The following is a 22,885-nucleotide window of genomic DNA, read 5'->3' as shown; positions in this document are numbered from 1 at the left end:
AGGTGCAGCCACACAGCCTGGGAGGGGTTCAGGGCAGCCACGCAGGGAGGTCTGTGCCCATGGAGCTCTGTGGGACACCGTGCTGATTGCCATAGTACAAAGAGCCAGGAGAAGTCAGTGTCTCCAAGCCAGGATGGCTCGTCAGGGGAAGAAATTTGGCCTACGGCCTCCCCAGGTCCACACATGCATTTGTGTTGCGTTGTGTTTAATTAAAGGCTTCTAGCTGTCTCCCAGGGAGGATGGAAGATGCTGTGGATATGTGCCATCGGTGTCCCCATCACCCTGGTCCCAAAACACCACGTGGACCCCCACGGGTGGCCCATAGGGCAGGGGGCAGGCAGCCCTCGGGGCCCTACATAGACATACATGAGCCGTGGCAGGGAATTAAAGGGCGCTGGACACAGCCACGTGCCCGGCACTATGATGGTCTCCAGGAAAGCTGCAGTTCGGGGCCAACTGAGGTGAAAAACGGTGTGGGACATTTAGGGACTGGATGGAGAGCAGGGCAGGGAGCTCCACAGCATCTCCGCCCTCAATGGTTCCATTTTTTCCCCTGGAACTCTTCTTAATTCCTAACTTAATTTCTTTTGACATCCTCACTGCCGGCTTGACCTCTTTACTGGAATCATGTGCTGCTTAAAACTCATTATCCCACCATTGAAACAGGAAGTTAATTAAAAACCCTTTAAAAAAGAAGGAGAAAAAAAAATAGATAGCGAGGAAGGGAAAAAAAAGAAAAAAGGGAGAGAGGAAAAAAAGAAGAAGAAAAAAAGAAATGCACACCACACACTGGGGGAGGACATGGCAGTAGTGCCACACTGTTCCATGCCATGCTGTGCCATCCCACTCAGGGGTCCTGCAGTTTCCAAGGGCTGGGTTTTGCTGGCATAGGTTATTTTTGACAGCAGAAATATTCAGATTATGGGCCCACGATGGAAGCAGCCCCCTCTTGACCCTGCTTGGCCCCAAACTAGCTGCACGTGCTGGCACTGAGGGCTGGTACAGAGGTGCCAACATCTGTCCCCATTGCACCCTGACCTGTCCTCACTGCCCTAAGAACCCTGGTGGGATTCTGGGGGGCTCTCCATCCCCATTGCACCCTGACCTGTTCTCACTGCCCTAAGAACCCTGGTGGGATTTTGGGGGGCTCTCCATCCTCAGATAGGGTTGGAAGAGCAGAATGAGGCACTGCGGGAACACCGAATTTCAGGTGGGGTGGGCAGGACGAAATGTCACCCTGCAGAGCAGATGTCCCCAGATGTCCCCATGTGAGAGGGGCACAGCGGGACCGGGACTCCCCATACAGTGTCCCTCTGTGGGGGCTATGTGTGGGCTTAGAGGAGCCCGGGATTCCAAGGGGGAACTGAAGCCTCACCGCGTCACCCCAAAACTGTTGACGATCTCATAGCGGTACACCGGAGCTCCCAAAAAGCTGCGTCGGAACCCCAAATTGGGAGGGGTCGAGGCGGCGCTTGGAGACCCCAATGGAGGACACGTAGGAGGGCTTGAGGACCCTCAAAAGACGAGGGCAGGACCCCACAGCACCGAGGCAGCGCCCTGCCGGCTCGCACCGAACCCCGATCCCGACTCCTCTCCCCCCCCCCCCCGCTCCCCGCACACACGCACAGCCCCGCCCCGCGCCGCGCGGCACTACGCCATCCGGTGGGCGTGGCCCGGAGGGAGGGGCGGCGGCCTATGAGCGGCCTCGGTGGGGGGAGGCCACGCCCCCGTGGAACGTTCCGCGCGTTTGAGCCGTCCCGGGCGCCCCATTGAGAAAATCCCGCGGCGGCGGCGGCGGCTGCGGCTCCGCTGTGCCGCTTACGGCCCCGGCCCGGCAGCGCGGGGGGGGCGGGCGGGCATGCGAGGGGCCGGGAGCCCGCCCGCCGCCACCCACCTGCCGCCCGCCCAGCCGCCAGGCTCGCCCCGAGCCGAGCGATGTCCAGGAGGAAACAGAGCAACCCCCGGCAGATCAAACGTGAGTTCCACCGGCCGCTCGCTTCGCCCTATCGCACGCCCCCCTTTTTTTTTTTCTTTTTTCAATTAAATGGCTGGTTTAATTTTTTTTTATTCCCGTTTTAATGGCTTGATTATTATTATTATTATTATTATTATTTTTAATGACGATGATGATTTGGCTTTTTTCTCATTTTTGTTATTCGGTTATTTTTAATAATTCGTGATTAGTACGCGCCGTTTCTTTTAATTATTTTTCATTACCCTTTTACACTCCGCCTCTGCCCTCAAGCCACCCCCCCACAACCCCCCTCCCCCCACCACCACCGCGCTGCCCACCGCCCTCCCCTCGGCTCCGCTCCCGATGGTGCCCTCGATAAGCGCTGCAAATATTCCGCTCCGCGAGTCCCGGCCCGATAGATACCATCGCTCTGTCGGGACGGCCCTGCAATGCCGATCGTATCGCTCCCACCCGTCGGAGCCGCCCACGGGGCTCTCGGTTCCGCGTGGGGTTCCCCGACCTCCACGGGACATCCCGCTTTGTCGTGCGTTCCCTCTCCGCGTTCCGGGGAAGGAAGGGGGGGGGGGGTGGAAATCGGGATCCCCGTTCGGCCGCTGTCCCCCGTGGGTCCGCGAGATGCGGGGCTGGGATGCGCCGCTCGTCGCTGCGTTTTATGAGAAATTCCCCCAACTGTTGGAAGTTTTGGCTGTCGGGCTCCGCCGGCTGCGTTTTCCCTTCCTCTCTCTGTTGGCTTTTTTTTTCTTTCTTTTTTTCTTTTTTTTTTCTCCCCCTCGAGTCGATGGAAGCGGGCGATAAGGCCGAGATGGGAGGATAGGGAAGGCTGGCCACCATGTGATAATAGGGCTTTATCTTTCTCTTGAAATAATTGCAAGGCTGAGTTGCACCTACCTGTTTCCCTGCCTGGGGTGATTGTTCTGCCGATAAAGCTCAGCAGACTTTTACCCGGCTGGAGTTAAAAATAGTCCCAGCTGCCTCCTCGGGTTGTTGTTTTTTTTATTATTTTTTTTTCTCTTTCCCTTTTGATTATTCCCCGTTTCCTTTTATCCAACTTCTGCGGGTTCCTCTCTCTCTGCTCCCCGGCGATGGAGCCGGGTCCCTTTGGACATCCGGGTGGGGGAAAACGGGATAAGATGGGAGTGGGTGCAGAGGGGATGTGGGGTGCTGGGGGGGTGATGTGGAGGGTGGGGGGGGGATATGGGGTGAGGGCGGCTCCCCCCCCCCGTTCACTGCAGAGATGCGAAGCTCTGATACAGTGGGAGGCTGATCTCAGGCCGCCAGCGATGGCCAAAAGCGATTAAAAGCTGAAAGCTTGGAACCCTTCCTGTATGTGTCAACATGAAAACAGTCATTAGAGACGTGGAGCGCCGCGAGAGCGCGTTGCGCTGCCTCCGACAGCCCTCTCCTGAGGAGGGAAAGTATGCATGAATCAGGGCTCTGGTAACCAGACTCCTCTCATGTACAGACCGGACCTGTTTCCACAAAGTCTATCCTTTTTATCATCTCGGCTGGAGCATTAAAACCTCCTCCAGATCCCTATCTGCTTATTTTATTTTCCCCAGTGACGCTATGTTCCCTCTCTTGTCTTCATCTCCTCCTTTTTATTTATTTTTTTTCTTTTCTTTTTCTTTTTCTTTTTTTTTTTGCATTATGTATATTTGACAAACCCGATGTGCAGCACAGATAAGGGGGAGATCGCGGCTGATTGCTGGCAGTGATAAGACAAAGATCAGACGCTGGACTATATTTAACCGCCCGCTTCAACCTTCCCCTCCGCTCTGTGTGTGCCGAAGGTTTCCTCTCCCCCCTGGGGAGGGGTTGGGGCTGCCCCCCCCTCATTGCCACGCCATGGGAATGTGCTGATGGGAGCATCGCATCCAGCTCTTGTGTTCTGCAGGGTCTCTGTGCCATGTGCTGTTCCCTATCCCGTCTCCCTGTGTCCCCATGCTGTGTGCCATTCCCCATCCCATGTGCTGTTCCTTATCCCATGTCCCCATCCCCATCCCATGTGCTGTTCCCTATCCCATGTTACCATTCCCCATCCCATATGCTGTTCCCTGTGCCATGTCCCCATCCCCGTGCTGTGTTACCATTCCCCATGCCACGTCCCCATCCCATGTGCTGTTCCCATGCCACATCCCCATCCCATGTGCTGCTCCTTATCCCATGTCCCCATCCCATGTGCTGCTCCCTGTGCCATGTCCCCATCCCCATGCTGTGTTACCATTCCCCATGCCATGTCCCCATCCCATGTGCTGTTCCCCCTGTCCCCATCCCCACGCCGTGTTGCCATTCTCCATCTCACATCCCCTTGCTGTGTGCCTGTCCCTACACCACGCTCTTACCCCCCTGGGGTGGCTCACCTCCCCCTCCTCCCTCCATCACCACGTTTCACACATGCCGAGCTCCCTGCAGCTGCCACCGCTTTATTTTCTTTCATTATATATATTTTTTTATTTTTATTTTCAGCCTTTTGTTCTGCTGGCAGATAGATGTGAGGGGCTGATAGAGCGCAGGAGCCGATCCCCAGTGCTGATAGCCCCGTGATATTTATTAACTTCAAACGCAGGAGCGCGGCTGATGAGCGAGCAGCTGGCGGCACGCAGCCCTGCGATGGGGGGGCGATAACATTGACCCGTGCACCTCCCCGAGGCCCGTTTTTAGTATATAAATGTATTTATTTTATTTTATTTTCCTTCCTAAATGAGCTGGAAGTGAGCACTTTTGTTGTCGTCGCAGGAGGCTGTGGGTTTTTCTCTTTTTTCTTTTTTTTTTCCCCCTTTTCCCTTTCAATTCTGCTCTCAGCCAGAGCAGATCTGCGCTCCGATAAGCGCAGCCGATCTCCATCCTGATAGAGATCGCCAGCGCAGATAAGGGCTGCTTATCTCTCCCAACCAGGCTGGAGCAGCGCTCGCTGCAGCAACAAACACAGCAACGAGGGGCAGGAGGGCTCCCACGCTCCCTTCCCTTGCAATTGTGATTAATGCAGGTGCTTTAATTACCTGATGGGGGGCAGCTGCGTGCATGTGCTGCTATTTCTCAGCGTGTTCCCCCCCCCCCCCACACACACACATACACACCCCCCGTGTGCAAAGCAGCCTCAAGTAGAAGCCGAGCTTATCACCTACAGATGTTGCATTACTTTGACGAGCACTGACTTTCTTTTCCGATCTCTATCTCCGATTCTGCTCAGCGCAGCAAACGCGCGTGGGGGTGTGCGGGGGGGGAGGGCTGTCGTATTTTTGTCTGTGGATACTTTTTAATTGCCGCGTGATGGTGTTAGATAGCGAGCCCCATTGGCGGGGGGGGGGGGGGGGAGGGGGGCAATATTCCTCTGTTGCAGTGCAGTGGGGCTGTGGGTGCTGCAGGAACCCCGGTGCTGGGGTCTATGTTTGGTGCCAGCGGTCAGCCCGCCGTTTCTGATCCTCCCGGTGCTCCTCCCGCTGTTGGCTCTGCGTCACTCCTCTCGGTAGCATGCAGGTGACTAACTCCCTCCGCTCTGCTCTTCTTATTTTCCTCCCCCCATCCTTTCCCCCCCTCCCCCCCTCCTGTTGTTCTGCTGCTGCACTTTTCCATCCTCACCGCCCTCCGTGCCTCAGTTTCCCCATCCGTGCTGCCAGAGAGGAGTGGGTGGCAGACAATGCTTTTCCCCCCCCCTGCTCTGGGGTTGGGGAGGATTTCCTCCCTCATCTGCAGGGAGACCCCTGAGGATAAGCAGCACCTCCCTAAACCGGTCCTATCTGTGAGATTGGGGTGGGGGGGCACAGCCCCTCACATGTCCTGCTGATGGGGACGGCCCCCACGTCCTGCAGGGTTCTGCTGCTGCTCCCATGGGCGCTGCCACCCCGCGTGCCAACCCCTCCCCTCTTGTGCAAACCCCTCCAAGCTCCTGCCAGCTGTGACTCAGTGCTGGCAGGGCCCCGTGGCACCTCTGCCCCCGCAGCCAGCTGCTGCCATCCCCTTGGGACGCCCTGGGAGCTGCGCTTAAAGGTGAGGACCCATTGGAGCATCTTTGTAGGGTGGGGTGGCCCAGGCCAGGCCGTTGGTGCTGTGATGGTGGGGATGTGGCCAGCAGTGCTATGGAACATCCCACCATCCTGGGTCTGATCCTGCATGGCCACCAACTGCTGACGGCAGGGTGAGGGCTTTGAGCCAACCGTAGGTGATGCTGTGAGGTTGGAAAAAGGCAACCTCGTATCTGCTGGGGTTGGGGGAAGGGTTGTCACCGTGGATGGTGGCACAGGGACACCTCACTTCTGTGCCTCCCCGTGTCACGATCATCATTTGGATGCCACGCTCTGTGCTGTGCCATGCTCTGCCAGTTGTTGGACTTGTGTGGGCTGCTACCCCAACTTCAGACCCCTCCACAGGTCTGTCCCCAAGCTGCCGTCCCCATAAGCCCCATGCTGTGCTCCCCACTGCCTGCAGGATGAGAACCATGGTGAGCCAAGGACCGTTTCCAGCGCTCTGACGGAGGTGGACACTGTGCTTTGGGACATCCCTGTCCCCAGCACCTGGAGTCAGAGGGTTGTCTGCAGGATTTGTGCTCTGCGTGCAGGCTGGTGAGGTCACTCTTTTCCCTGGGTGGATTATGAGGCTTTTGTGAGTTGTGGGCTGGTGATGCGGGCTGGGAATGAGCCGTGATGTCCTCGGGGGTGTTGTGGCAGACAGAGCGGTGGATAGGGCAGAAGAGGGGCACTGGATGGCAACATCCCAAAGGCAACTGTGGACGCGGCGACGCCATGCCCTGCATCCCTCTGTGTGTCCCCATCTCGGATTCCCACCGACGTGAGATGGGGTCATCCTGGAGCGGAGATATAATGCACAGCACTGGGGTGGATGGCACCCACGTCCATTGCAAGGATGGCACTCAGGCTGGGAGCGGCGGTGTTGGCCGAGCCTGGGGCAGAGCTGCTGCACCCTGCAGTTTGGGGTCAAGTGGAGCCTTTTTGGGCAAGGGAAGAGGCCTCATCCACAGCTCCTGGGGGAAGGGGAGGTCTCCTCTAACTCACAGCTCGCCGGTTGTGTCCCATGACCGCCGCTGCCGCCTGACTCAGGAGTTTTGGCTGCCCGTGCTCAGTGAGGCTGCTGTCCTGCTCCATATTTTATCAGAAAAGTTCAAGTGTTTCGGGGGTAATAAAGTTCCCTCTTCCGACAGCCGCCGCAGTGAAGGCTGCGCATTGTTCCTGTAGCAGCATGTTTTTTCGGAAGGGATGAAATGCTGAAAGGAATGTAACTGCTGACCTTGGGCTGCAGCGGGGTTAAGGAGTGTGTGCCTATGAGTCACTCCCGATAAGAGCCTTCCACGGCTTTTTTTTTTTCCTCTTTTTTTTTTTTTTTCCTCTAAAATAATTCTTTATCTCCCGTTTCTCACATCAACATATTTTCTTGACATCTCCCAGTGAATAGGAAGCAAGCCTCTCTCTCTCTCTTCCTCTCTCTCTGCCCATTTGATGCGATAGGGTCGCACGGTGGCCATCCTTTGGGCTCAGCGAGCTCCGTGCCGTCGTCTCGGTGCCACCCACACTGGGCACAGCCCCATTCCCAGCACTCGGGGCAGCTCACGGCGCTCCATCTCCCAGCCGAGGCCTCTCGCGCTACTTCCAGCTCTATGATAATGCGGAAAGTTGAACTGGCCCCATTACTGCGCCGCGATGGTTGCGGCGATAAGGCTGTGATAATGGCAGCGATAGCGGCAGCTCGGTAGCCAATGGCTCTGCCGCTCCTCCCATTAACATTCCCCACCACGGCCCGGCTCGGAGCTGCCTATCTGCTCTCCATTTCCACTCCTCCGCTAGATAAGAATGGAAATACTGACTTCATAGCTCACTGATTAAAGTGTCTGGATTTCTTGATAATACACAGATAAATTATGTTTTTCAAAAAGAAGGTAGGGAAGGGAGCGCGAGGGGAGGGGAAAAACCTCCGGTCCATTTTTATTATTATTATTATATTTTTTTTTTCATTCCCTTTCCCTCCTTCTCAGGGTGAGGCTGGGCACAGCGGGCAGCAGCTTTTGGGGTTCAGCACACAGGGCCGTGCTGTGAGCCGGGTTACATCCTCGCTCCATGTATGGCGTGGCTTCATGCAGCCAGGCTGCCTGTGCTGCATCCCCAGCCTCGAGCGTTGTGTCCCTAAGGATGGTGGCACTTGGCCACTTGGGACCTGCTGGCACCGTGCTTTGCTGCGTGCCGTGGGGATGCTCGGCTTCCCCCATTGCCGTGGTGCCACGTGCTGTGTGGTTGTTCCCAATGGACTGCAGCCAGCTTGCTGCGCTTGGCGACGCTTTTCCTTCTGGACCTCCTCACACCCCCCCCAGCTCTGCTTCCAGGACTTCTTCCTGTCTCTTTTCTGCATCTGCTGGTTGTGCTCTGTGCGTTGGGTTCAGCCCTGGGATGCTGCTGCATGGTTCCAGCCTCGCTCCATGGGCACATCCTCATCATGATCCCATTCAGCCTTAAGGATGCTCAGCCCCTCCTGCCCGGTGCCTTGAAAAAATCACTCTTATTGGGTGTTTTCCTAAATATTGCTGATGTCCCTTAACCATCCTTGCCAGAGCCGTCGGGACTCGCAGGCTTTTTGGTTCCTAGCACAGGGAAAGGTATCGGCTGTGGGAATCTCAGTTTGTTTCATCCAAATATAAAACTAAAGAGCAAACAGTATAAAGTTCATTTTTTAATGTGCTGCCCCATTCCAGTTGGGCTGTTCTCTTGAATTTTTTTATTTTTTTTTTAGAGGAACTGCGATAAAAAGCAGCGATAAAGCCAGGACTGTTTTGTGTAGGAGTCGGTATCTGCGTTATCTATCTCCCTTTTTCACTCTCCGAGCAGCTCTGTTGTTTTTTACCCTTATCTCGCTCCACCAAAATGCCAAGAACAGGAAAAAAAAAAAAAAAAGAGAGAGAAAGAAAAAGAAAAGCAACCCAAGCACACGTGGTGTGCAGACACCAACCCAGCATTGGGGGCTGCTGGGGGCAGAGGGGGGCTGCAAAGGGCACTGGGGGCTGTGCACCCACAGGAGCAGCGAGGGATGCAGGAGCCCAGCTGATGGCTCAGTGCACACTGTGCCTCACAGGGATGTGCTGTGCTCCGTATCCCTGCTTGTCCTCATGTTATTGATCGTAGAGTTGGGACTGGTGGCATGCTGGGGGAGTGGGAGCATCCCCAGCAGTGATGTTGGAGGCTGGTGGGCATCCTGCTGTACCCTCGTCCTCTCGTGATGCTGTTGGTAGCTGAAGTTTCAGACTTGAGGGCACGATCTGGCCCCATCCTTTTGCTGGCAGTTGTTGGATGTTGGCAGTTTTGGATGGAGGAATTTGGGGCTCCCCAGGTTAGGGACCTGCAGCAGTGAGAGGTGATGGGTGGCCCTGTGTAGGTCCGATTTGTCACTGGATTGGCACAGTGTGTGAATTGTGGCCTCTCTGTCACCTGCTGCTTGTGGTGTTCGTGGTGCTGTGCAGTGGGTGAGCATCCCCATCACTCCCTATTCCCATCACGCACCGTTCCCATCCTCGTCCTGCCTCCATCCCATCCCTATCGCACTCCATCCTCATCCCCATTCCTCTCTATCCCATCCCCTCCCATCCTTCAAGGCCTCATAACGCCGGGATCCTGCACAGGAGCAGGACACCATTATCCCAAGGAAAAATACGGAAATGGAGACATTTCACCCAAAAAAAGTCCCTTTCACCAAGGCCCATTTGCTCCCTGATGCTTTTGGGGCCGTTTCCTGGACCACACGCTTGTGCCACCTGATCCCAGTTGTGCATCCCTTCGTGTCCCTGCGCCCCGCGTGGTGCTGCCTCAGTTTCCCCCCACATGAAGGCATTACAGCAGCATCTCCTTCCCCCCCCCATCCTCCAGCAGCAGATCGCATCCCCATTTTTGTGCAGCAATCTTCTCCGATCCATCTGATGCGCCGGGGACGGCTCTATTAGAAGCTCTCTCCTCTCTTAAAAATCTATCAGGGCCTTATCGGCCCCATCTGAAACGTAAAGTCACTTCATTGTCATTGTTCCTGTATTTTCTTTCTCATTATTTCCCCGTGCCCCCCGCGGCCGCTCCCCCCCGCCCCGCGGCGGCTGTTTGATACGATGCGGGCTCTCTGCTATTAGTATTAGTAATCGCGTCCCCTGAAGTGAAACAATCTCCTGTAATCTATCAGCGGTTTATCGGCCCTATCTGAGCGCCGGGAATGGCTGGGCTCGGCGATGGCGCCATGCTCGGGCGCTGATAAAGTTACAGAGTTCAGCCGGTGATGAATGTTAAGTAACTGCACCCCGCGCAGATAGGATGTGGACTTGGCAGGGGGAGCAGCTCCGGCTGAAACCAATCTCTCCCCTATCAGCAGGGCTGGTTTTTCTCAGGCTCTGCCTTTCGGCTCGGCTTTTTCTGTTCTTTTTCTCTTTTTCTTGCTCTATACGTGCGCGTTTTGGGGTGAGCATCGCCGTGGGTGTCCATGTGGAGCGTGGGATGGGCTCTGCTCTCCCATCGTCTTCCTCCGTCTCTCCAAGGGAACCTGTAGAACACAGAGGGGTGGTTGGGGTGGGGGGGGATCTGTGGGGCCTCTCCCCGTTCGGACCCCGCTTGCTTTGGGGGATGCTCAAGGATGCAGGAGGCGTGGAGCGGCCTTGGGTTGCCATCCCAATGGCGCACACAGGGAGGCTGCACCCATGCCGTAGGAGAGGTGCCACCCACATCTCACCGTTGTCCCTTAGCCTCTTGCTGGTGGAGTTTATAGAGCCGCTGCTTTGGTCTCAGAGCATTCCTTTAGGGATGCAAGCGTCCCCTGCAGCCATTGGGTTGGGATCACTGTGCGTTGTGAGGGACCCAACAGAGCGTCCCCCACCCCGGCAGCAAGGCACTCTCTGTTCTATGGTGCAGACATAAGCATCCTCCCCCAGCACCTCCCCAGATACATATATATTTATTATTTTTTTCTTCCTCACCCTTTTAACACAAGGGAGCCGCAGGGTGAGTTTATCTGAGCGCGATAGAGAAGGGCTCCCGATTCGAGATAGGTACAGCTGGGGCTGGCCCCAACATTATCAGCTCCATGCATGGGGTTGATATTAAAAATACTGATATCTTCGGGGGGGGGAGGAGGGGAGGGGATGCCGTTCCAAACCTGTGCTTGGGCTGATAGGGAGAGTTCTGTGCACAAAAGTGCTCGTTTGCCCCCAAAATGAGCGAGTCCGCATCGCTGAGGACTATATTGCAGTTTCGGTCAGGTTAAGGTGAGAAAGGTCAGCCAAGGGGAGGACAGAATAACCCTGTAGATAGCACGCCCTTTGGGGACTCGTGTCATTTCCTAGCCACCAAAACCTCCATTGGCTGCAGCTCCTGGCACCTCCTGTGCTGCTCAGGGCACCCGAGGCCATGCAGAGCATTAGGGCTGCTGGAAAAGAAACCTTAATAAGTGCCGGGGAAAAAAAAATTGGGTGAGAAGTGTGGGCTGCTGGCCCATCAGATAGCGGTGGTTTTGGATCACCCTGCAGCCCAGGTTGCTCCTCAGGCATCACGTGCTGCGGAGCGGCTGCAGCACAACCTCAATACAAGACCCTGGGGAATCCCCGTGCAGCGATGGATGTGGCCAAATTGCTGCACAGCGATGGGGATGGCTTTATGGGGCGGGAGGGGGGCTGGCACAGGGCGTAATCTGGGGGCATCCAGTTGGTGATGGTGCAGATGGGAACTGATACAGACTGGGGAGAGAGCGGGTTGTCCAGGGAGTGCTACTGGCTGTGGCTTTTCTCTGCAAATTTGTGCTGGTTTGGGAGAAAGAGAGATTTGGGATTGGGAGGCTGCTGCACTGCCCCCAAAGCACCCAGGCTCACGGCCCTGCATCTCCATTGCAGCGCAACTGATGAGCAACCCGTCGTCCCATCCTTGTGGTGCTCCATGCGCTGGGAGCCAGAACCTGGTGGGGATGCTCGCCTGGCTGACGGGGCTTGGGATTGGTTTTCCTCTGCGTTTGGAGCTGAATTCTCTTCTTAATTCAGAATGTCAAGTGGAGCATGAAGGGTGTGGTGAAAACGAAGAACGAGGTTGTTATATGGCTGCTCGCTGCCAGCTGACCCCATAGTTGTGCCCGTGGTTCTGTGATGCTGACCTCAACCCCATAGAAACGGGGACACTGGAGGGAGAGGGAGGAGATCTCTGGGCACCAGGAGGCCACTATATCACGTGCTTAGGCTCTCCATCCCCACGATCTTTTAGGTGATTTGGGGTGAAAAGTGTGGTCAGCCTTCAGTCCGTGGCTCTGGGCACTGGGCAGTGCCGATCCCTTTTATTTAAACCTCCACCTGAACTTTGATGCGTGCTGATAAAAGCCAGCAGGTCGCCCCTGCTCACACGTGCAGTGCTGCAGCTCGCGGGACCGCTTCCATGGGCTCCTCCTCCTCCTCCTCCTCCTCCCCCCTGCTCAGAGCCGGTGGGAAAGTCTGGATCTGTTGCTATTTTCTATCTGTTATCGCGGCCCCTTATCGCTTTGCTCTTGTCTGCGTGCCTGCTCTCAGAGCGCCCAGGGTCTCTCTTTTGGCAGCGTGGAAAAGTCCCCTCTTCTTTTCTCGTTTGATTTTTTCCCCGATGTTGGAGCTATCCCAGCCGAGGGGTGGCCAATGCTCCTCGTTCTGGGGGTGCAGAGGTGTGGGGTTGGTGGTGTGGCTGAGGGGGGCCCTGGTGCTGACCCCATCCCTGCGCCCACCCCAGTGTTGGCACGCCGTCACGCACCTCAACGCGAGTTCTTACAGCCGCTGTGATTCAGAGAATGAAACTCCTTGTTATCATGGAAGGAAAAAAAGAGAGAGAGAGAAGGAGGGAGGAGGAAGAAGAGTTAATCGCCGAGCGGAGGATCTCGGAGCAGAGCGCTTTTGGGCTCTTCCCATCGCTGTAAAGCCAGCCTCAGTAATTCAGTTTTAAAGCATGAAAAAAGGGAGTTGATGAAATTCCGCTATCAGCACCGAACCAATATGCAAAATATCTCGCCGAAAATCAAATAGCTATTATGTTTTCATTTCCATTTCAGCGTATTTGCTTAATGAAGAATAGACAGATCAGGCAAGCGGAGGGAGGCTGTGTGCGGCGATAACTGCGCAGGGCTCCCAGCAATCCCACAGAAATGACGCTCTGCTCCGCCACTCTCTCCCTCTTTTTTTTTCCCCCCTCCTCCTTTTTCACCCCTTTTTACTTTTCTTAACGTAGCCGAGGGCTCCTTTAAGCCCCACAGCCATCGGTGCTTCCCTGCCTGGGGCTGGGATGCTGCTTGAGGATGCTGCACCCCTGGGGATGGGGGTCCAGATGCAGTGGGTACCACCTGTCCCCAGCCAGTGCAACCCTTTCCCTGTAGGCATCCCATATCAATGCATTCTCAAAAAATGAGTTTTTTTGAATGGTTTTTTGTCCCCATTGCCTCTCAAGGTGGGATGTGAGTAGAGTGGTGCCATTGGGACGCCCATTGGGACACCCATTGCCACACGGCTCCGTCCCCATTGGTCCCTCCCCACCCCTCTGTGGCAGTGCTGTGCCGGAGCAGCACGATTTGGGTTAACTTTATCAGGAGCCCGAGAGCTGGGAAGGCGTGAAAGAAAAAATTAGCCTAACAATGTTTCATTTACCGCAAGAGAAACGATTTGTTAGCCGGCGATTGTTTCTGAATATTATCAGAGTCTTTTTAATTGTGCTGGAACTGAAATTAGCAGAATTAGAATAAATTGCCTTCCCTTCTCCGGCAGCCTCTTTATTCACGCTCATTGTTGTCTGCTTTGTATAGATTATGGCCCTTTGTTCTCCCGCTGTAAATATACATGCCTGGAGTCACGGCGAGCGGTGGAGGGCCGCAGCCCCATCCCACTGCTGTGCTCCCTGCCCGCTGTGCCATGTGCTGGGGGTGTGCCTTAATTTGGGATGCTGCGTTGCCATGGGGACGGCGGGGTGGCGAGGTACCCGCGGTGCATCCCTCCTGCACCGTGCCACGTCCCCACGTGCATCCTTCCTGCACCCTGCCGTTGACAGCCTTGTGTGCATCCCTCCTGTGCCCTGCAATAATCCTGCACGCGTCCCTCCTGCCCTGTGCCATACGTGCCCTACAGCCACCCTGCTCACACCCTGTTTCCACCCAATACGCCTCCCCAGTTTCCTCCAGCACAGCGGGACGATGCGCACCTGCATCCTCTCTGTTTCTCTGGGGCCCCCACCAGCAGAGTGTGGGGGACCATGGGCGATGCTTTCTGGGGTCCCTCAATGAGTATGGACGCCACTGACCACCCTCTGTGCCCCACAGGTTCCCTGGGAGCGATGGAGGAAGGTGAGGATGCTGCTGCAGGCGAGCAGAGCCCCATGGAGAGGGATGGGGCCACCTCGGAGCGTGAGGGCTCAGCGGAGCGCGACGCCTGCAGCCCCCCCAGCAGCGAAGGTGAGAGCCCCCGCATGTCATCACCGTTTGTTCCCCGTTAGCAGAGCATCCCATTAAGGGTTCAGTGGAGGGTTCAGCAAAATGCTGAACCTGGAGGCTCCATGGGGGCCGCGGGTTTGGGGTCCCCGTGGATGTGGTGTGTTGTGTGGGTTTGGGGTCCTCGTGGGCTTAGTGCGCTGTGCCATTGATTTGTGGGGTCCTTGTGGATGTGTGATGGTCCATGGATGTGGTGGCCAGGAATGAGGATGCTCTCGGTGGACTCTGGACATGTAAGGATCCACAGCTGGGGACAATTTGGACACATTGAGGTTAGACCACACATGGGGCTATGCTGGATCCCAAAGCAGGTTGGGATCCTGGGTGCATTATATGTTGGCACTGTAATGGGGAAGGGTGCAATGGTAGAGAGGGACTCCTGAGGTTAACATCTGTGCAATGGGATGGGGATGGAGCCAATGGGATGGGGATGGAGCCAATGGGATGGGGATGGAGCCAATGGGATGGGGATGGAGCCAATGGGATGGGGATGGAGCCAATGGGATGGGGATGGAGCCGTGCCGCTGCCGCCCGCTTCCTGCTCGGTGCCGCCTGCCTGCCGCCTGCTGCCCCACCCTGGGGCCCAGATAGCCCTTCAGTTCCTTCCTGCGGAGGTGGGGGCAAACCCTAATCAGCCTCCTGGTGAGATAACAGCAGCAGGGCACGCTGCGTGGGGCTGGCCGAGAGGCTCCCGGCGTGCGCCCAACCCCAAAACCGTGGGCTCAGGGAGCGGGGAATCCAGCGAGCGCCCCAACCCCAAAACCAGGGGTCAGCCCCATGGAGGCAGAGTCTTCTTAGGAGTGGGGAGTGTTATCTGATGGGGGCACGGAGCTGGGAGCCGGGCGCAGAGCTGCACCTGGCACTGGCCCGGCTCGATAAAGAGGTGATAGCAGAGATAACGCCGAGCAGCAATAACGGCCACTAAAGCTTTCAGCGAGATGGATAAAAATCAATATGCCAGGCACTTTGATTTATAGCCAAAAATAATAGGACTTTTATACCCGGTGATTGATTTATTTGATGTTAATCATTCCGCTTATCACCTGTATTAATAATCTGCCATGGCAGTGACGTCACCCCAGGGTGTTCGCTCCGGTGCCTATCGATTGGGCTCCGCGCGGGTGATCCGCCCGGGACGAAGGCAAACATGTACTTTGGGCACTAATCTTCCACACTGTCATATGCAGATAGGCTCTTATCTGCCTCATCTCCAGCAGCAGTTAATGGAGAAAATAATTGTTATCAAGTTGCTATGAATACGCCACAAATAGAGCCGTGACGGGAGAGTGCAGCGGGTGACGTGGGGCTGTGGGTCCTGGTGGGGGCACCGGGGTCCCCATGGATGTGGTGCATTGTGCCCTGGGTTTGGGGTCCCCATGGATGTGGTGTGTTCTGTGGGTTTGGGATCCCCGTAGTTGTGGTGTGTTATGTGGATTTGGGGTCCTCATGGGTGTGGGGCGTTGTGCTGCAGGTTTTGGTGTCCCTGTGGATGTGGTGTGTTGTGCCATGGGTTTGGGGTCCCCGTGGATGTGGTGTATTGTGTGGGTTTGGGGTCCTCGTGGGCGTAGTGCGTTGTGCCATTGATTTGTGGGGTCCTTGTGGATGTGATGCATTGTGTGGGTTTGGGGTCCCCTTGGATACGGCGTGTTTTGTCATGGGTTTGTGGGGTCCCCGTGGACGTGGTGCATTGCGCCATGGGGTTTGGGGTCCCCATGGATGGCATGTATTGTGTGGGCTTGGGGTTCCAATGGATGTGGTGCATTAGGCCATGGGTTTGGGGTGGCCATGGGTTTGGGGTGGCCATGGGTTTGGGGTGGCCATGGATGTGATGCGTTGTGTGGGTTTGGGATCCTCGTGGATGTAGTGCACTGTGCCATGCCTTGTGGGGTCCCCCATGGATTGTGGTGCGTTGCGCCATGGGGTTGTGGGGTTCCCATGGATGTAGTGCATTGTGCCATGAATCTCTGGGATCCCTGTGGATGTTATGTATTGTGTGGGTTTCGGGTCCCCGTGGATGTGGTGCATTGTGCCATGGATTTGGGGTCCCCATGGATTTGGTTGGGTACAGGGGAAGTGCAGGGTTCTTGGTGTGTGCCATGGGTTGGGGTGCTCCGTGTTGATCTCATGTTCTTCTGCTGCAGAGGCGGAGTGCAAAGATGTTCCTGAGAGCCCAAAGGAGACGGAGAAGTCAGATCCTGGAGAAAACACGCAGGAGCTGAGCTCTTGGAATGGGCCAGGTAGGTCCCTGTGCGGCCATCACTGTGTGCTCCTATTGCAGAAGTGGGGCTGAGATTGGGGCATGCTGCAAGCATCGTGCCTCCTGCCAGGCTCCATGCAGAAGGTGATGGGCGCAGTGCCCCATGTCCCCTGCTTTGCCATTGGGGCCATAAAAGCCATCAGGGCTGCAGCGTGCGAGAGCTCTGTCCTGCCCCATGTGCACACAGGGCACTTTGCAGACATCCTGGTAACCACTGGAGTGGTTTTGCGATGCTTATCAAAACCCCAAGACGCAGCTTGAGCCATCTATCTCCCCACTGCTATCTCTGTGCCACGCTCGCTGGGTGCCCCGTGCCCTATCGCACTCCTATCTGCAAACCTCCACACCGATGGGGAGAAGGTCAGGATTCCCCCATGAAGATTAGGCCTGTGGGTGCGTGCGCAATGGGGAGCCGCTGGCTCCGGGGTGACTGTTCCCCGATGGGTGGCCGTGCAGTGCTTTGGATGATGGGCTGTGTGCGTCCCATTGGCAGCCTCTCAGAGCAGCACGCTTCCTCCCCACTGCACATGACGGGAAGGGGTGACCCCAGTGCCGGATAGCTAACCCCAGCCCAGCAATGGATGGGGACACCCGCTGCGTCCCCACGGCCGTGTGCAATGCAGAGCCCTGGGAAGGTCTGCCCAGCAATGCACGTGTGCAGCAGCTGCCCCAATCCCCACGGATGGGCCCCGCTCCCCATCCCGCCCCATCCGAGGGGAAGCACGCAGCGGCCCCACTGATACCCCCATTCCTTCCTGCAGGAAGGAGCTGCGAGGCCGCTCCGGCTCCTCCTTATCTCCTCTCTGGCCCTTTGTCCCCATGACCGCGATGCATCGCTCCTAAAATCAACCCTTCCCATCCCAGCAATCCCAAACCCCGTCCCTTTTCCGTGCCTGGTCTGTAGGGGCTTCCTTGGGGTCTCGTTGCAGCAGGTTGCAGCGTGCTCCCCCAAAATGAGCACCACGCAGTGCAGCGCCCGGCTCCGGCCGTGCCTCCCCTTCCCCCCCATCTCCGCAGCGGGTTATTTGCATTCTTTATGTAAAAGAGATTTTATTATCGCCTTCTCCCAGCCCATCTCTATTCTGGTAATTGGAGTAGTATTAATTTCTGTGTGGCTGGGAGTTGATGGCGGTCCGGCGATGCTGCAGCGATAGGGTGTTCCTTTCGCACCAACCGCCGCGATAGCCCGTCTATCAGGCGCTCTGCAGGCTCTGCACTTATCAGGGATGGAGCTGGCAAAAAGGGAAACTCTGAGCAGCCTGAATTTTCTTTTTATCTGGCAGGATCCGCCGTATGTCAGCAATGGCAGCCGCGAAGATGCGGTGTGGGGAGGAGGAGGGGGGAGGTGGGCTGCTCCCGGCGCCTTTGTTTGCACCCCCATGGGGTCTCGGGGGTCTGCAGGGCTCTGTGGGTGCTCATCCCTTGGGATGCTCTTCCAGTGGGTTAACCTATGGGATGACACGGGCACCTCATCGCCTGTCTGCTGCACTGCCCCTGTGGGGACCATCCTGGCTTTCCTCGGCCTCATGCGCAGGAGGTGCTGGGGGGAGGAGAGCGTTTGAGTCTTTTCTTTTTATCTTTGAAATGACCTTGTTGGCAGAGGGTTCTGATACGTGGACGGCTGATAACTGGAATCCATACTCCTGCACTTGGGAGCGCTGCAGATGGACGGGGCAGGTTGGTGTTGGAGGGGGGATTGCTGCCCGGATGCGCTTTGGTCACTTCAGGGCACTTTCTGGAGAGGTGTTGGTGTGGGAGCTCTGCTGTCCATGCCCACCAGGCACTGTGTGGCTCCTAGAGGGGGCTTCACACCCATCCCATCCCTTAGACCATCCCATGAGCAGCGTTCCCCCAGCCCTGTCTTTGCACCTTTCCCACCCATTTGAGAGCTGGTGATGTGGGGAGCACTGCAGCCTCCAGCCCCTCTCCAGTGGGGAGAATTGGGTGTACAGGGCTGTATCCCCTCCCAGTCCCCATTGCCTCCTGGAGGGGCACAGCGAGTGGCTCTGAATTAGGTGTTGGCCTGGTGAATAGAGCTACAGGCAGCTCAGCCTCATTTAGACACCAGAGAATCCCCACGGCAGGCTGCAGCCCCGGGAGGCCGCTGCTTTGTGCTTAAGGTCCTGCAGATCCCCATCCCTCATCATGCACCAATATTCCCCCCCCCAAAAAAAATGAAACCCACAAGTCCAGGCACTATGCCACACCAATAGCAATCACCTGCTCACATCCCCACAGTGTCACCCAGGTGTGGGGCACAGTGTCCCCCCTCCCCCCATGAGACCATTTGGCTCCGAGGGTCACATTGCCCCCATCCCCATATCCATCTTTGCCCATCTCCACGTGCTCTCCCAGCTCCAGCATGGAGATAACTTTCTCAGTGCCATTTTTTTTTCCCCCCTCCATCTAATTAAAACTACAAACTTCTTTTTTTCTCCTTCTCCCTTTTGTTCCTTCCCCTCCACCCCCCCCCCCCCTTTCCCTCAGTCGTTCGGTTGTGTTTATCTGCGCCCTGACTCCTGCCCGAATAATCTCTCGCCGCCCGGAGCTGGTGTGCAAACCTCAAGGTTTATTATCGGGGTGAGCAGGGCACGGCGAGGAGGGACGGCTCGTCCTGACGGACAGCCCCTGCACTCCCCCTTCCCCTCCACAATGGTATGTGTGGGTGGGAAAAATAATTCCAGCTATTTCTCTTTTATCGCCCGGAGCCGGGCTGAGCGGCAGAGAGTTGTGTTTGTGGTAGATTGCTAGGAAGGAAGGAGGAGAAGTTGGGGTTTGGGATGGCAGCCCCGTCAGATGGGGGTCCTGCCCCCCGTGCTCAGCCTGCCGGTGACATGGCAGAGCTCTGTGGTGGCACTGGGGCTGCAGTAGGGCTGGTGACACTTGTCCCGTGTTGGGGACGTTGGGAATGTGGCTGTCACCTTGCTGCTTGGGCACGCCGTGGGCTGGTGAGATGCTCGGGGTAGTTGGGATGGTGTTGGTGGGTTCAGGGTGGGCTGGGGGCATTGCTGGGACAGATTAATGTGTGTCTGCCCCTAAATCTGCCCCACAGAAAGTTTTTGTTAGGGGGTTTTCTGGTTGTATTCCTAATGATTGATGCTGCCACCCCATAGCAAACTCAATGCAGCACAGAGCTGTGGGGTCAATCATGTCCTGGCAGGGAGGGCACCCGTTCTGTGCTGGAATGAGGTGTGATGGCATCTCCTACCACAGCAACCACTGTGGTCTGCTAGAGAAGGGAGCTCCAAGCTGCCCGTGTGCAGCCATCCTTCTCCTCCTGCTCTTCCCCTTGGCACCGCACCCCATGCGTTGGTGGGATGCAGGATGGGGACCCTTTAGGATCGTGGCCCCATCCATCTGTGGGACGCAGCAACGCCCTGAAGGCAAACCCAGCTGTCGGGATGCATCCTGTGGGGCAGGGCATCGCAGCTCCCTGGGGTACGTGGGCACAGCATGGCATGGCCGGTGCCAGCACAGCTGGTGAGCGGAGCCTTGTGCCCTCCTTTCCCCACCCTCCCTCCCCCCCCTCTGCCTGCTGTGCTGCTCAGGGTAGGTAACAGCTCCTCCATTAACCAGGGTCAGGGTTCAGCACGATAAAGATTTGCTGTTGTACCGTGGCAAAAGAAAAAAAAAAAATCAATAAATGGTGAGCGATGGTGGGGAGCGATAAGGGCAGAAGAACTCTTCCCCCCCCCCCGACCCTGGCAGCAAGCAGTTATGCACCAACACCCCCCCTTAACGGAGCCCAAAGCTACAGATCTGAGCCACCCGTGGGGTCGGGGCTGTCCCATAGTGGCCTGGGATCAGTTGGAGAGGGGTGAGAGCCTCCCGAGCCCCCGTCCTCGCCTGCTCTAATTTAAGCCCCGCTCACTCTTTTGTTGTTCCCAAGGCTGCCCTGATTACTCGAGCACCCGGGACGGCAAAGCCGGGATAATCTCCTTAGCCCCTTTGGAGAGATTTCCCTTTGTGAGCGGAGGTGAAGAGTGGAGATGCTGCGTGTTTGCAGCTTAAGACTCTTCCCAATCGGCTCCCTCCATCTTATCGGCGCGGTGCCATCACATCATTGCGCTAGTTGAGTTGTCAGGATTTATTCCTTCCGCCGCACGCGCTCACGGCTTCGGAAAGCAGCAGCGGGGGGCTCGGGGGCTCCGCTTCCGCGCTCGGATCGCGTTTCCTGGGCTGGGAGGATGGGCAGATAGGTGGATAGGTAGGTGGATGGATGGGCAGATGGATCGGTGGACAAACAGGTGGGCAGGTGGGTGGATGGGCAGATGGATGAACAGGTGGACAAATGGCCGGATGAATGGATGGATGGGTAGAGGGATGGATGGCTGGATGGATGGACGGACAGGTGGATGGACGGATGGGCAGATGGGTGAATAGATGGGCAGATGGATGGGCAGATGGATAGGTGGATAGACAGATGGACAGACGGATGGAGAGGTGGGTGAATAGATGGCTAGGTGGATGGGTGGACAGATGTAAGGGCAAATGGGTGGTCGGACAGGATGAATGGATGGATAGATAGACAGACAGACAGACTCGGCCTGCCCTTCAGGGATCCCCAAGCCATGGGCTGGGCTGCATCTGTTTGGCCCTGTGTTTCAGGCATCACTGAAGATGTCTTATTTCCACTCTATCCAGGATGTCTCATTTTGGTGTATTTGGGGCATGAAGGCCCCCAGTGACCCCCAGACCTGGCCCTGGGGGCTGGGACACAAGTATTAATAGGAGTGATGCATGGTGCTGGGAAGCAGTCCCATGACTCCCTGATAGCAGTATTTATCCAGATAGTATCCAGGCAGCTGCAAACACTCCGAGTCCTCAAATCAGAGATCCTGTCCCAGGGCAGATCTGATGCATTCAAATTTGATTAAAGTCTCACGGACACCCGTTGGGCAAGGGACGTGGGAGCCTTTTGGGATGGGACCAGCTGGGCAGCCCTCGTCCTTCCCTTCTCCTTACTCCTGGAGGAGAAGTGCCTGTGTCACCTTGTGTCACCCCAGGTCACCCTTTGTCCCTTCATCTCCAGGACCCCGTCAGCCCCCAGGTGCAGGTGGCAGCCAGCCTTTCTCTTTCATTTATCAGCCGATAACCAGCAGCGGGGCGATGACAGGATTAATCTTTGCTCTCCAGCATAGCCTGGGCCATTTCTTTGAAATCTCGATGGGGAGATAAGCTGGAGCACAGCGCCGGGGGGAGAAGGAGTTGCCAGCCCCATGGCAAACACCACAGCATGGGGACGTGTCCCCAGGCTGTGCCTGCCTCCTTGTGATGGGGCATTGGGGTGGATGCTGGGATCCTACACAGCTCCTGAGTAGAGGCACCTGTTGGGACCGAGCTTTGTGGGTTGGGGTGGTTGTTTTTTATTTTCTCTTTCCATGCTTTTTGGTGACCCAAAGCACACAGCCCCATCCCTGCCCCTTTTGGTTAATCATCTCGGAGATGGGAATTCCTGCATTATCGATGTGGTTCCACCTCACCGGGACCCGATGGTGAGATTAGATAAAGGGCTGTGTCACCCCACGGGGTGGTGACACCGAGCAGCGGTGGCAGTGTGGGGTACACAGACTTTGCTCCTTGAGGCCACCGTCCAGGCTGTGTGTGTGTCGGTCACCTCGAGCGTCCCCAAGGGGTGGCACTGCTGTGTGCCACGTCCCCGTTGCAGTGCATTGGGGCTGAGTGCAGGGCTTGTTTTCCTCCTCTCCCTCTTGCTGGGTGCTGTGACAAGCATAGGGACACAGCTGGCCACCTCTCTGTCACCCCGTGTCCCCATGGGGGGGGGGGGATCTAATAGCATTCCCATCCAAGCACAAGCAGCAGACCCGGCTCCAGGCAGCACCATCCCCACGCTGAGTTTTTGGGGGTGCCAGCAGGCAGCCCATGCTGCTGTGTGCTCCACGATGGGGCCGACTCTATTTTTGTCCCCCAGTCTGGAACGGTTTTCTCTTTATCAGCGCCTGCGTGTTTTCTCTGCTGGGGATTGATACACAGAAGATGAAGTGCTCTGACATGGGAAGTGTCAGGCGAACACGCTTATCTCACAGACATGGTCTCCTGACCCAAACGCTGCTGATTACCACAGAGATGGGGGGAGGGGGGCAACAGGGGGGCAATGCTGGGGTGTGTGGGGGGTGGCAGTTGGGTTAGGATGGGGACGGCTTCCATGAGAGAGCAGTTGGGCTGCAGGGTGGCAAAGGCAACGGTGA

At 56.6% G+C, this 22,885-nt stretch overlaps 1 protein-coding gene across 2 annotated transcripts in view; it reads left to right on the top strand.

The window, feature by feature from the left end:
- Nucleotides 1-1,872: 1,872 nt before the first annotated feature.
- Nucleotides 1,873-22,885, top strand: part of ZFPM1 (zinc finger protein, FOG family member 1) — a 28,524-nt gene continuing 7,511 nt past the window's right edge. For both annotated transcript variants that reach the window (XM_048958728.1, XM_048958727.1), the window contains exons 1-3: nt 1,873-1,975; nt 14,252-14,383; nt 16,561-16,656. In XM_048958728.1, the coding sequence (XP_048814685.1) occupies nt 1,936-1,975; nt 14,252-14,383; nt 16,561-16,656 (268 nt within the window). In that variant the 5' untranslated portion in view covers nt 1,873-1,935. The remainder of the gene's footprint in view (nt 1,976-14,251; nt 14,384-16,560; nt 16,657-22,885) is intronic.

This window comes from Lagopus muta, chromosome 12 (genome assembly GCF_023343835.1).
Source record: "Lagopus muta isolate bLagMut1 chromosome 12, bLagMut1 primary, whole genome shotgun sequence".
NCBI classification, from domain to species: Eukaryota; Metazoa; Chordata; class Aves; order Galliformes; family Phasianidae; genus Lagopus; species Lagopus muta.
This window is presented reverse-complemented; position numbering and strand designations above follow the sequence as displayed.